The sequence below is a fragment of the Coffea arabica genome, chromosome 2e (assembly GCF_036785885.1).
Source record: "Coffea arabica cultivar ET-39 chromosome 2e, Coffea Arabica ET-39 HiFi, whole genome shotgun sequence".
In the NCBI taxonomy this organism is placed as follows: domain Eukaryota; kingdom Viridiplantae; phylum Streptophyta; class Magnoliopsida; order Gentianales; family Rubiaceae; genus Coffea; species Coffea arabica.
The window spans coordinates 8,574,028-8,588,885 of NC_092313.1; the positions used below are offsets into that span (position 1 = coordinate 8,574,028).

At 34.3% G+C, this 14,858-nt stretch overlaps 1 protein-coding gene across 2 annotated transcripts; it reads left to right on the forward strand.

Moving 5' to 3' along the window:
• The first annotated feature begins 4,007 nt into the window (after positions 1–4,007).
• LOC113730702 (uncharacterized) lies at positions 4,008–9,930 on the forward strand. 2 transcript variants are annotated; one of them, XM_027255568.2, is made up of 6 exons: positions 4,008–4,148; positions 4,342–4,413; positions 5,961–6,081; positions 6,203–6,639; positions 7,680–7,998; positions 8,592–9,930. In XM_027255568.2, the coding sequence occupies exons 2-6, from the start codon at positions 4,379–4,381 to the stop codon at positions 9,783–9,785; spliced, it is 2,106 nt and encodes a 701-aa protein (XP_027111369.1). In that variant the 5' UTR covers positions 4,008–4,148; positions 4,342–4,378; the 3' UTR covers positions 9,786–9,930. The 2 variants fall into 2 exon arrangements, with proteins under 2 accessions (XP_027111369.1, XP_027111371.1); XM_027255570.2 differs by having other exon boundaries at positions 7,680–7,971.
• Positions 9,931–14,858: the final 4,928 nt, after the last annotated feature.

The following is a 14,858-nucleotide window of genomic DNA, read 5'->3' on the forward strand; positions in this document are numbered from 1 at the left end:
GTATATATTCCAAAAATATATAATTCAGAGCCCATCAGAAACTCTACGTGTGTGTATATATTCCAAAAATATATAATTAATTAGTTTTTAAAATTTTTTTTAGTGCAAATGAGAGGATTCGAACCCGATCCAAGATCTCGTACTTATACTTCCTCCTAGGGGTGAGCAAATTCGGTTCTTACCGAATTCATAACCGATTTCAAATTCAATTCGGTAATTTGAAATCGGAAATTTGGTAATTTGGTACAAATTCGGTACGTACCAAATTCACCGAATTCTAATATGGTATGAAATAGGTAATGAGATTATGAATTAGGTAATAACCGATTTTGTATTTAAATTCGGTAATTGAAATCGGGTACCGCATTACCGCATTCGAATTACCAAATTGGTATATAAAATTATATAATATATAGATAAATGCTATTTAGTATTAGTATATACTACTAATACTTTATTATATTATATAGGTAAATGCTATTAATAATAATTAGTATATGGTATTATCAATTTATCATCATATCATATACTTATAATAATAATAATATATAATAATGTACAATATATTATTTTAGTATTTGTTAATTGTTATATGACTATAATAATACAAATATATAGTAATACATAACAATATAAGATAACTATAATACTTATTATTTTATACATGAGTAACATGACTAGAATTAGAGAATAATTAACACATATATGTATAATACTAAATATTAAACAATAAACATAATTAGTAATTAAATTTAGATATTGGTAATTTGATACATCATTCATGTTTGAATTATTGAATATTTGAATGCGTAATCTCTAACTTGCAAGTATTAGTGTACTCTACATATTTAACATAAAAATTCATATTAACTATTCACTAATCTTAATTCTTAAGACTTTAAGTATAGATAAGACAACTAAGTAGTTAGCAGTGTAAGTGAATGCATATGAATTGCAAATCAATGTACTAGTGTATTGACTTTCACAATAATATATGTAAGTAAATAAGTTTTATTTTGATTTGAAATAAATTATAAGTTTGTAAGTAATATAACTTATCATTACTCATTGTAATTTGTAAGTTTGTAACTAATATTACTTATTATTAATCATTGTAAATTATAAATTCATAAATTATCACTAATCATTGTACAGTCTAAGGTTTATTCTAGTTTAAATTAATCACTTTTTATGTGTTCCTTAAATCATAGACTAATGATTTTAGGCATAAGTTATCAAATAAGTTAAAATTCATATTATCTATTTACTAATCTTAGACTAAGGATTATAGGTATAAGTGATCAAATAAATGCCAATTAAACCACAAAATGATTAGAACATAAGTAATGTGTTCAATTATGAATAAATTTGGGGATCAAATCAGTAATAATTTATAAATCATTGAGGAGTATAATGAATGTATTATAATTTAGGAGCCCCAATTTGTAAATTAAAAATTACACATTTAGGAGCATAATGAATCTAATAATTTGGATGTTGATTTCCTTTGAATTGGTGTTGTAGGCTACTAGGCTTGTAGCCTGTAAGTTTGCTATTAGAATTAGTTTGCAATTAGCCTCATAGCCTGTAAGGTGTACGGAAGCAGCGTTGCAAACTTAAGCTGATAACAGGGTATTTTTATCTTTTTTTTTTTAATAGATGAATTCGGTTAAACCGAATTCATTACTGTTTTCGAATTTGAAATCGGTTGCGAAATGAATTCGGTTATGCCCAATTCGAAATTGAAAACGGTTTAAATTTTTACAGGTAGAATAACCGAATTCACCGAATTCAGTGCACCGAATTACCGAATTTGCACCGAATGCACACCCCTACTTCCTCCTTCCAAACCATCTGACCCGTGCCCCATAATTAGTTGTTTCTTCAAAGCTATTATATGTAGAATCATGTCAGAGTGTGTGTGCTTTTTTAAAAATCTATAAATGCTTCTTTTTCTTTAGGAGGTTATTGTATACTATTTAACATCATCGTAAAGGGGATCTGAATAGTTGTACTTAAAATCATGATAATAAAATGAGGTAATTCGAGTAGTTTAAAAATTAACTTTAAAGGGTTTTTTAAGTATAACATTAAGTGACATGAATAGTTTACACCAAACAAGGTTCTCTCATTATATGTAGTATAGGAAAAAGAAATTTAGTCATGTTTGTTCTTTGTAGCTTGTTCATCTAAAGATTTAAAAGAGCCAATTTATGAAATTGGTTCCAAGTCTTTGTTGTTTTTTGCTTGCATCACACACATATTTTCCTATCTTTTTTTTATATCTTTCTAACCACTTTTGTTTTTCACATACATTATATTGAAAAAAATACTATAATAATTATTTAAATAATATTTCAAATAATCTTTTATTTTAAATGATATTTCAAATAATAGTTAAAAAATTAAGAAGGCTTTATTGCTTGGTTAATTGAACAAACATAAATGACAGTGTTTGGATAGTGTATTATTTGGAATAATTACTGTAGCACTTTTTGTGATGTGATGTATGTGAGATAAAAATGTGGTTGGAAATATAAAAAGGTGGGTTGGAAAATGTGTCTATGATACAAGCGAAATATTATTTAGGATAATTGAGATATCCAAACAAACCTGTACTACTTTCTTGAAAAAAAAAATAACTTCATTCATATACATCATAAACATATTCCTCAGTCTAATACATCACCCATTGTATTGCCTAGGACTTGACTTTTTCAATCACAAACATATTACCCCTGTTATGTCTTTGATTTACTAAGTTGGTCAATTTATTTTGCTCAAACTTAACTTCAATATTGGAAGACGTGTATTCAAACAAATTCTTTTAGTAATTAGCATTGTATAATGTATAAATTTGTCTCAAATTGTATATATCGCAATTTCCATTTTCTCACTGGTTCCAGACCTCTCAAGTCTCAACCAAGCAAAAAGAGTACAATTTTTTTTTTTAAAAAAATTTATTAGCTAAAAAAGATTTTACCGGATATGTTTTTTGAATCACTATAAAGAAACGTTTGAATAAAAAGGAACCGAACATAAAAGAATACGGTATGCCACCTTTTAGCACTTAAATGTTGATATTTTTTTTTTTTACTAGGGTAGCTTGCAAAACTACATTGCAATAGAGCTTCTACAATTATCACTAGCAACTAAACGACCCTTACACATAAAATATAGTCACTAAACTAATTAATACAGATATTAAGACATACAATTTTTGTTACTTATTGAAATTCAAGGCGATAAATGATGTGATCTAAAATTGAATGTTTGAGATTAAACGTGGTTTTAAATCACAGTAATGGTTGTGATTGCAAAGAATCTAAATTCCTACAAGCAAAATTAGGAATGGAATGGCTGTCAATTCAATCGTTTTAAAATAGTTTTGTCTAATTCAACAAAATATATATTTATTTTTTCAGAATATAAATTACTTTAAACACAAAATAAATATAGAACAAATTTTATAAACCCTACCCATAACATTAAAAATTATGTACATAGTATAATTGAGTCTCAAATAGTAGATTATTTGTAATATTATTTGAAATAATTAGTATAATATTTTTTTGTAATAATTATTGTAATAAATTATGTATATAGTATAATTTTTTTATGATGTGACGTAAGATAAAAAAATATATTAAAAAATATGTTTGTAATGCAAATAAATAAATTTTGAACAAACAATTTATTGTAGTAACCGTCCCTGTTCCGTTCAGACCCGAGGCTGGAACGGTTGCTTCTGGACCTTACATACGGCGTAACTCTTTTTGTTTCAATCACGTATAATTTTAGAATAAGATTTTATGAGTCCCATACATATTAAAATCTAAACCTTACAATTTTTTTTTATCAAATCTTGACCGTAAACTGCCAGGAACCGTCCCTGCCCCTCCTCCGTTCCGTTCTCCCCAGAAGCTGAGCCTGCTCAGACCCGGATCAGGATCGGTTTAGCTTGTTTTGATATAAAAATTGTGTACTAGAATGGAAGCCTCCTATTTCATCAATCCCCAAGCTACCCTCCACTGAATCTCACACACACACCTAGTAGGAGTATTACACAGAACGCCAAAGAAGAATGAAAAGAAGACTGAAGACCCACTCTTTATTTCAACTCAAGTCAAGTCAGCGTACTTCTTAAGGTAGAAACTTCTTGAAGCTTATCCTTTAGTCTTTTTCTGCCCCATTTTTTATGGTTTTTGTTTAGTTTTGTTGAATTTTAGCGGGTTATTATTAATCTGCTGGCTTAGTATGGAACTCTTGATCGTTTCTACTTCTGGGGCTTCTTGTTTTTGTGGCGATTGTTTTTAGCTTTGATGTTTAATACTGTTGCAGAATCTGGGATTTTGAACTTTTGGGAAAAAAATTGAAAATGTCGAGTTCAGTCAATGAAGATCAAGATCAGAGGTACTTCTGCTTATCGGTTTTTGTGAATTTTGTAATTTGAGAACAAAAGGTTCTGATTTTTGTTTAATTCCGATATTCTTGGAGCATTTCTATGCTAGTTTAGCTTCAATTGCATTGGATTTATTGTGAGTAATAGCCGTTGAGAGAAGAAGAAGAAGAAAAGAAGGAGCCTTTGATTGGGTGGTACAGTATGGCTAAGTGAAGAATATAGGTACCTAGCAGGATACTAGATGTGGCGGTTTCTATTGTTGAAATAATTGTATGCTTGCTTGCAGTGCGGCATCAAACTGATCAGTCATCTGGAGATATGGTTAAAATTTAAACATCATGTTCGAATTGGTTATTTATGTCAATTTGGGAAGTTAGTGAAATGACTCGAATTTAAGGTACGACTTTTTGGGCCTCTACAAGATATCTAAAAGATCTGGAATAGACTTTGGCGAAACACTGCATCTTCCTAATTGATTTAATGTAACAATTTTTCTTGCTTGTTGGAACACTGTTGTCATCAGATATTCTTATTGGGTGTCTAGTAGTTAATGTAAAAGTGAATAAGCTCGGCCTGGTACGGTAATACTCCACTAGAGTGCATATCTTAGCAAAAGTTCACAATTTTACTTTCACTGGTTCTGAATAGAATGTGAAAGTTGTCAACTTTCTTATTTCATGATAAAGTACACAATCATTCTGAGGTATAAGAAGATCTTGCTGTGCTTGGGCTTATGATGGGATCACACCCCCATGGAAAAATGGTAGGAGGTAGAAAAAATTATAGTGTTGTTTTGTTTTGACATTTATACCACTGGTCATCATATTGCTCAATGATGTATAATTTTGGACCAAGTTCTAAATGATACAGATCAATTTTCTGGTCTTTTTTATGATGGTGAAGCAATGGACAATGAGAGAAATTCTTTGTCAGTGACATGGCAAATAAAAGGCTACGTTAGAAAATTCATCAAAGTGTGATGACATGAAGAAAATAACTAGCTGGAAAAGGAGACATTTTTATTCAAAAATATTGTTGATGACTTGGCTCTTCTAGCCATATCTACATTCTGCAGTAAGACTTGAGACTTCTATCAAATTTGAGGACAGTTAGTTACATCTTACAGGAGCAGCAGAAACTAGCAAAAGATCTTTAGATCTGTATTGTGTTTACTGGCTGCTTTTTAACTTCTTACCCTTGAGCATCCTCTGTCAGTCCCTCTTGCTATGCAGCGTGTACTAAAAATCCTTAAGGAGCCATGCAGAAGTTTGATCCCATTTAGCTTGAGAATATTTGAGGAACACCAATAAAATAGAGCATAGGCTGTTAGAGTAATATATCTGAGCCTTAGTCAAAGAAGTTAGTTCAAAGTTATCTGTACCCTTGTTGTGTCAGGAGTTTATTCGTTATTCTAGTGTTGGACATGTTATAAAGAATTTGGCCCATTTGGGATACTGAATTAACATAATCTTTTTATATTATTCAAACAACTTAACTTCCGGCGATGGATGTCACATTTGATTGATTCTGATTTTTTGTTTGAATGTTAAATAACCAGAAATAATGGCGGCCTGGAAGATTTGACTTCAATGACTATTGAATCTCTGAGGGCAAGATTGCTGTCTGAGAGGGCTATGTCAAAAACATCAAGGCAGAGGGCTGATGAGCTTGCAAAGAGGGTAAGCCTGCATATGTTACAAAATTTGCCCCCTCTCTCACACTCTCACACATGCACCCTTTTACCCTTATTCTTGATCATTTTAAATTTTGGTTTTTTGTCTAAATATCATGAATGTATAGGTATTAGAACTGGAAGAGCAGTTAAAGCTAGTGTCTTTGCAAAGGAAGAAAGCTGAGAAGGCCACGGCAGATGTTCTTGCCATTTTGGAGAGCAATGGGATAAGTGATGCTTCAGAGGCCTTTGATTCAAACTCTGACCAAGAAACCGTCATCAGTGATTCCAAGGCTAGTAATGATTCAGAAAAGATGAAAGAAACCTTGAGCAATTTTCAAGTGAGAAGACGTGATATGGACTCGTGTTCAAGTTCTGAGATTGACTCTTCTCGTTCTACTGGTCCAAGTTTGTCTTGGAAAAGTAGTAAGGATTCTCTGCATTCTCTTGAAAGGAAGAAATACACAGAGACTGTCAGGAGAAGATGTTCTACTTTTGCTTCAAATAGTTCTTTGCCAAAACGCATTGGTAAATCATGTCGACGGATAAGACGGAGGGAAGCAAGGTTAGTCTCCATCCCTCTCTTTATTTCTTAATTAAATTTCTGAGATTCCTTGGATTTTGTATCTGAAGAAGCCAGAGATCTTGGGCCTTTTGTTAAGCTTAAAGATCTATGTTGCTAGTCAGATGTGTTAGTAAAACAGTAATAACTACAACAACAGAAAACGGCTTTGACGTGAAAATTCACTTTCTTTAAGGAAATTTGCCCCCACTATTCTACTACCGGGTTTGCAGCAATTCCCTCTAGGAATAATAAAGCCAACCAGAATTTCGACACAGTAGTATGCAGAAATTCTCCCAAAAAACAGTTTAGAGAATATTGTTTTGAACAAAGTAGAAGAATAGGAAAATCAGAAGTAAAAAAGTGAGTTTTCTGTTATCTGGGCATTCTTATTTATAACGTTCAGATACCCCAAAAGAAATGTCATGTCTTTTGGAAACATATTTCTTCATGAATAGGTACCTTTTAAAAATGAATGGACACTTAACGGTTGTATGCGTTGTATCATCAGATACAACCCTTAAAAGGAAACCGTTTAGTTAAGAAGAAATATTAAAATGAAATTAATTAAAAATCTTTTGACCATTAAATTTATATTTTAATTTAATTGTCAACATGACAAATGCATGTGCAATTTTGAAGTTTCCCTCCAAAATTTCCTACCATCCAAATTGATTTGAATAGGTGTGCACTTGATTATAAACCTCTTCCATACTTCACATGCTTTCAATGTGGGATTTATCACTGACTATTTCCAACAAGATGTCCCATTGAAAAATTTGCATGTCAAAGAGTAATAAAACTCTTCCCTAAGCCTTGGTAAACAGTTCTTGCTGTGAGTTAACTTGCTTTACTTTGACAAAAAATTTCACCAAATGAAAAGGCTGAAAAACAACGTTTTGAAACTTTTAACTTTTTAACTATGGTAGTCTTGACTTTGAATTATGTGTTCGTGAAACTTCCAACATTATCCAGTGGCTTCTGAATGATCAAAACCAATGAAATACAGGTGGATCTTCTTACTTTTACTCTTGTATTTTTAGATCTGTGGCTGAGGACTCACATGATGATGATAATACGCATGGTTCTCAAGGAAAAACAGTAGATACAAGCTCCCAAGCCTGTCCAAATTGTGCTGATATTAAACAACCTATAAACAATGGTGCAAAAGATATAAAGGAGACTCTAGTTTCAGGGTTGTCAGAAAATAGAATTGCAGATGACTATTCTAGTAGAAGTGGACAAGATGATGACTTCAAAAGTGTCTTACAACATCAAGCACAACTTGAAGAGCAATATGAAGAAGACACAGCCCAGGGAGAGTGGGAAGAGAAGGTCAGAGAGAACAGCAGCTGTGTGGTGGTATATCTTATAAATTTTGATCAGGATACAAAGTTCTTTTTAAACCATCCTTGAAATGTTCTGTTTGTGTTGCTATCTGGCACATGCCAACAATGCTACTAATTGATATCTGTATGGATGTCAACTGCTAACATCTTCCAAAAAGGGTGCTGATCATGGTACCACTTTCCAATAAAACTTCTATTCCACTCAAGTAAAACAGACTGTGCTGTACCTTCAAGTTTGGCTGTGTATCAACCAAGCATCTTTTCTTGTCAAATATGAATCTTGTTGAAAGTAACTTGTTGGATCTATAAGATTGATTAGGTACTTGGAACACTTTGTTGCTTCTCTTTCAAAAACTAATTGAAGCTGGTAGCATTATTTAGCTGTTAGACTAGCTCTGAAAATGTTTAGAATTGTGAACCGTGCCAACTCTGGGTCTAGGGGTTTCATGGTGTGCTTTACTCCCATTATATTATTAATTGTTTTCTATTATTTTTGGTCAATTTAATGTGCTTCTTCACAGAGCTGATATGTATAAATTAATTTGAACCATTTTCCATAATATTTTGGTGTATTTCTGAGCTCTAATCCTTTTGATGACCCATCAGGACTCCTGTGACCCTGGGAACCGCTCAGATGTAACTGAGGAAAGAGAAGAGGTGAAGGCATCAGGGCAATCATCTCCTGCCGGAATAAGAAATTCTGTAAACCAACAATCAGACTTGGAAGTTGCCAAAACTTGCTTCACTTCGGAGACGGAACCAAAAGTTTCCAAAGATTTGCTAATCCCTCCGCATTCTGAGACTGGATATGTACAGGAGCAAAAAACCAGCAGCTTGGTTGCTCATGGATCCTCGTCATCAGAATATGCATTTCCTACGTCAAAGGGGTCTCTTAGCCAAGGGGTTCCGGGAAATGTTGATACCACACCTTCAAGAAGCAGCCGTACATATTTGTCTGATGGTTCTTATGGGAATCCCTCTGTCCATGTTCCTTTCCCATCTCCAAACCATGGAGAAAGTTCAGGGAGCCACAAGGAACTTGCTTTGATGCCCCAAAAGTCCTCCAGTGACTTAGAATCTGTCCTTGAGGCACTTCAACAAGCTAAGTCATCATTAAACCAGAAGCTTCATGGTATGCCACTATTAGAAGGTGGACCGTCTGGCAATGGTGTTGAACCCTCTTTTCCTGGCAACAATTTAACTGGGGGAAAAGTGGATGTTCCCGTTGGATGTCCTGGGCTTTTTCGGTTGCCAACTGATTTTCAACTTGAAGGAAGTGCAAAAGTAAACTACCTGAGTTCAAATACAGCACTCAGTTTAGCAAATTCTTATCCTGAACCTGTTCCTGGGTGGTTCGCGAACAGCTCTCTTGCAGAATCTAGATCAATTGCATTTGTTGGCAATCACTTTGACACTACCCCTTATTCGGACAGCAGTTCTGGAGCTCATAGACCCACTCCCTCGTACACGCTGGGTGCATCAGGTTTACATGCTTCAGCAATGCCATTTACAGAGATCCGACCAGGAGTTCCTGCATCTGGGCCAGTGTTTGAACCAGCTTTGGAAGCCGGTCTATCCTCTTCTGGTAGATCCAACTATCTTGATCCTCAAACGAATGGAGCACTTCTCATTCCCAGTAGATACGCCTATCCAACCTACCCATTCTACCAAGAGGTGCGTCCACAAGTACCTGGTAATGAAAGACTTTCAAGATATGTTCCAAGCGTGGAATTGGGGACGCCTTCTCCTGCTCGCTTTTCCTTTTATGATGATCATATTAGACCAAATATGTACAAATAGCAATGCAATGTTAAGGGGCAATATGGGATCTGATTCTTCAGGACCTCAACTACTCTACCGATTTTACGTGGGGTAGTTTGGTGTATGAATTTTTATTGTAGATCTCTTGTTTAATGTTTATTTCATGCTTTTACATGCTTTTTAACTTTTTGGTTAAGGTTCCTTCAAAAAAAATAAAAAAAAAAAACTTTTTCGCTAAGGTCTCTCCACCTGTCACGATGGTTTGGGTATACAGTACATTACATGGCTTGCCGTAGAGGTGAACTTCTCATTGAGGAGCAACTCTGAAGCATGCGGCCTCTATGCTTTAGGTACACGTTAAAATTAAGGTTAAAAAAAAGTGAAATAAACGGTCAATTTCATCCCTAAACTTTTTTATAGTGTCAATTTGATCCTTGCTTAATTTTTTTGGCCAATTTAATTTCTATACTTATTTTTCGGTTCAAATTGAAGAATGTTGCGACGGCGTCACCATGTAATTTCGATGAAGTTTCTAATTGAACACCTAAGCAGGGGTATTTCGAGTACTTCATTGATGGGGTTGAAAGATAAGAAGTAAAATTCGAAACGAAAATTTACCGGTACATTTTATCAGTGAGAAACACCCAAACCCGAAACATCAAATTTTTCTTTCAAAAACCCAGAGCTTTAGTGAATGATGTGTTGAACAAAATCGACTGAAATCATGATGAATAAGGAAATGTAACGGCGTAGGAAATCAAAGGATGGAGGTAGTAAGCGACGAAAGGCACGAAAGAAGAAATTTTGAGAAAGAGGGGTCAAGCAAATTGAGTAAGTTGAACCACTTAAATCTCTTTGATTTGCTATGTTAATAGCACAATTTTGTCTCCATTATAATATTCGTCATTTCCTTCGTAAATTAGGCATTCTAATTTTGAACCATTCAACCCGACGCCAACGCTCTTCAGGACTTGATCATTACATCGTGAGCTTGAGGATGCTTTGTCCCAACTCCTCCTTGGATGCATTTCACTGCAATGATTTTGTACACCACTTTGGAAAATTTGGGATACCGAGCAGATATTTCTTTTTATCAAAAACACTAGGATTACAATTGAATTCTCCCTTCGATTTTTACTTCTTATCTTACAACCCTATCAGTGAAGTATTCAAAATACACCTGCATAGGTGCTCAATTAGAAGTTTGATCGAAATTACATGGTGGCGCCGCCGTAACGTTCGTCAATTGGAGTCGACAAATAAATATAGGGATTAAATTGGCCAAAAAATTAAGTAGGGATCAAATTGATACTATTAAAAAGTTTAGGGACGAAATTGGTCATTTTTCCACAAAAAAAAAAAAAAAAAAATTCTCCATTCCTAATTTTTCTGATGACAAGAAAATCTTCCCTCCTCGATTTCCTAAATTTCCCTAGTCAATGCATGGCATTAGCACCTTCTTTGCAACCTGATTTGGCAGGACTTCTTACTCAGCGACGAAGACAAATCAAACAAATTGAAAAGTTCTTTTTTTTTTATTCGGTAAGTTAAAATTAAAAGGAAAAAATCCTAGATAGTATGACTGTCTGCTAGGATGCTTCTTACCCTTTTCTGCAAAATTCTATTCTACGTTTCCTCTATCGTTTATACGGGTTACCATGGTTCTTGGTTTTCGTGAAAGCAACAAGAAGTTATACTTGGTCAAGCAATAAAACCACAAGTTTAGTTTAGAATGGGTCCGATTACTTGATAAAATGTACAAAATTGGCAAAACGGCTGATTGAATTGAATGGTTCAAACTCGCCAACCCAAACCAATACCTTAAATGGAATGTAGTAAATTACAGGAAGCTACCTTCCTCAGTTCTTAGTTATAATAGTCAGCCACGCGTCAAAGCTCAGCGGTATGACCACCCAGTCAGCGCAGGCTTTTGAATGTTCTTGTACTACAACGACAAGTATTCCATTACATATAAATACCCCATCTCAGCTCCCAATTTATTTCTCAAATATTTCTCCATCCCTACAAAGTACAAACACACACAGACGCAATCACTAACCGAGTCTCCATTCCAATCCCATCTTCAACATTTTTTTTGTGGATTAAATCCAGCGGAAAAAACAAAATGTTGAGGGACGAAAGAGGAGCTGGCTGCTCTTCATCATCATCATCATCAAGTTCAAGGCCATCCCAATTGATTCAACCTCCTAATTCTTCCATCTATGGTTTCGGGTACCCTCGTCCACAAAACGAATGCGCTAGCCCCGTGGCCTACAACATGGTATCAAACGCCGGCAGTTTTTCATATTCCAGATTCGGGAATGGTGATGATTCTGCCCAACAAAGCGGCTGGGATCACGGTGGGGATTTCGACGGCGGCGACGGGGATAGTACTAGACCTTACATGATAAGGTGGAAGTCTGGGAAAAGGGTTGATCAAAGACTGATGATGCTGCTGGAATCGTTCTACCAGGAAATCTACGTGAAACGAGAGGATTTCTTCGAGAAAATCTTCCCCGAGAAGCACGAGGAATTCACCGATGTATTTGATAAGATTGGGGCGATGTTGCGGAAGAACAAGGATAAAGCCAAGCATCGAACCATGCAGAGAAGCTTGAGCGTCGGGTCGCCAAGGCGGCCTCAGCGGTTCAAAGTCAAGACCCCGAATGTTATCGTGAGTGGCTCCGATGGCCAAGGCGGCCAAACTTGCCCGGGTGCCACCGCCTGGAAATAATTGTTATTAATTAGTTGCACGTCCACATTTGTTGACTTGGAAAGTTATTTTATTTAGTTGCCTTGATTATAATTATATGCATGCATGGGTCACTGTGCAGATATTCTTTTATTCAATATTAATTTTTTTGAATAAAAAAAATTTAATTTGGCTGTGAGTTATTCTTGTATCCATATTTTTTATTCTTACTTTTTCTCATCAATATGACATGAGTGATTGAAGGCATAAAATTGGAGATTTCTAAGGGCCATAATGTTAATTTCTCTTTAAGATTGAAAGGACAATTTAAAATCTAAAACCTCTCTACTTTTTAAGATCGAGTTGGATATGTATTGATTTAATGTTCTTAGGATTTTAATCGTTTAACTAATTAATGGAGAGTTAATTAGAGAGAAGCAAGTAATTAGAGAAATCCGCTAAATTAAAACTTGGAATTGAAGAATGAAGAGTTCCACTAAATTAAATGGTCGATCTTGCCGGCAGAATCGGATTGATAAAATGTACTAATTGTTGGTCAAACTGCAGGCTGCTAATTGCATTTGACAAAACTTGGAATTGAACCAATCATCCATGCCACGAGGCTACATCTTACAAATTTTTGGTGACTTACGTGCAATACCCTTCCTTTATTGACTTCGACATATATTATATTATAAGTGGCAATTTCCAGTGTCAAACGAATCCCTTGCACGGCATTGAATAATTGACTAAAATTCTGTCAGAATTTCCCCTCTTTAGCTTCGATTTCAAGATATTAGCATCTAAAAAAATAAATAAAATTGAGACATTCCATGTCTTGTCTTGCTTTAGAAGGAAGGATGGACCGTCCTAATTTTTTTTTTTTTTTTTGAGAGAGCCCATATCATTTACTACACCAAAAGTTATAGCGGAAGAAACTAATTTCGTAGACAAGTAAGTACCTAATCGTCATCGGATAGACAGATAGTGAAGTTGGTGTTTTGGATTGCAGTCTTTTATCAAAAAAAATTTATATTTTTCATAAATATATATTTTAATTATTTTTTTACTCCACATATATTAAATTACCATAATACATTTTCTACAAAAATTTCAAAAAATAGCGCAATCCTAACTCACCGTTGAAGAAAGTTTTTTCTTGCACACATCACCTTGACTTAGCCTCTCACCGCATTCGTCAAATTCCAATTGTTCGATGATAGAGCATTTCTCGTAGCCTAGATTTTCAAACCCCATCGAATCATTTGACACAGAATTGAAAAAGATTAATCAAATGGAGAGGCATACGAACAAAGTTTCCCAAGATATTCAAGTTTGGATGTAATTAGCCCAAGCAATTTAGATCTTTTTTTTAAAAAATACATAACTCATGAATTCGTTGCATTCCAATTAAATTAAATTATCAATATTTGTATTTTCTAACGTCGCATCTTGAGATCTTGATGCTCACTTTGCACGTCTCCATGTGTATCTAAAAGAGTAAAATAGTATACCAGAATAAATCCTTTAAGCTAATTCAGCTATGCCACATCAGCAAATCCCCACTCAATTATTCTCCAATGAAAATATGAAGACATGAGTTAAAACTTCTTCCATCCCACATCGGAAGATTGTGGGGTATTTATCCTGGGTTTAAAGTCTCCAGGCTTCTCGACCAGTTACTAATTAGCTGGACGTGGAAGTTTGGTGGGTCCCCTTAGATTGTTTAGGCCAGTCTTTCCTGAGGGTGTGCTAATTAATTATCTATCTTTGAAAAAAAAAAAAAGAGTTAAAACTTCTTGGATTGGCCTTTTCTGCTTTTGACAAAACTTGATTACTTGGATTGGGCTTCTCCAGGTTTCAACTGGCATTATGGGAGTACACTGCTTTTCTAGCCAGACTGACTAAATTGAAAAGGTTCCTTCAATCCCCTTTGATGCATTAAATGAGCCCAACAAATAATTTTAAGGAAACTCAGCCCAATACAAGTTGCTCCAATATGTACTTTTCAAGGGCTCAGAATGCTTACAATGGAGTCAAAGAAAGACGAGAAGGGGTATGAATATGATCAAGTAAAAATTTTAAAAAAAAGGGAAAAAAGCAAGATAAAACCAAAAATGCAGTTTAGTTTAGTTTTTCCTTTATGACTTTTATCTGTTAATGAATGCGAAATTAGAAGATGTACTTGTGTAAAATCTATTTTGCACTAGCAAGGAGTACAAATTGGTTGTTATTAAAAAGTGAATTATTAACTTAAGTATTTTATAAACCAGTCTTCTTGGATGCTAAGTAATAGAAATGAAGGAATCTTGTGGGTGAGTTTAATATCACGGTTTGACTAAGATTTAAGAAATATTTTGATTGTTATACTATTGATAATGAATAAGAACAGCATGTAGGGCAGAAGGATGAATCAAACT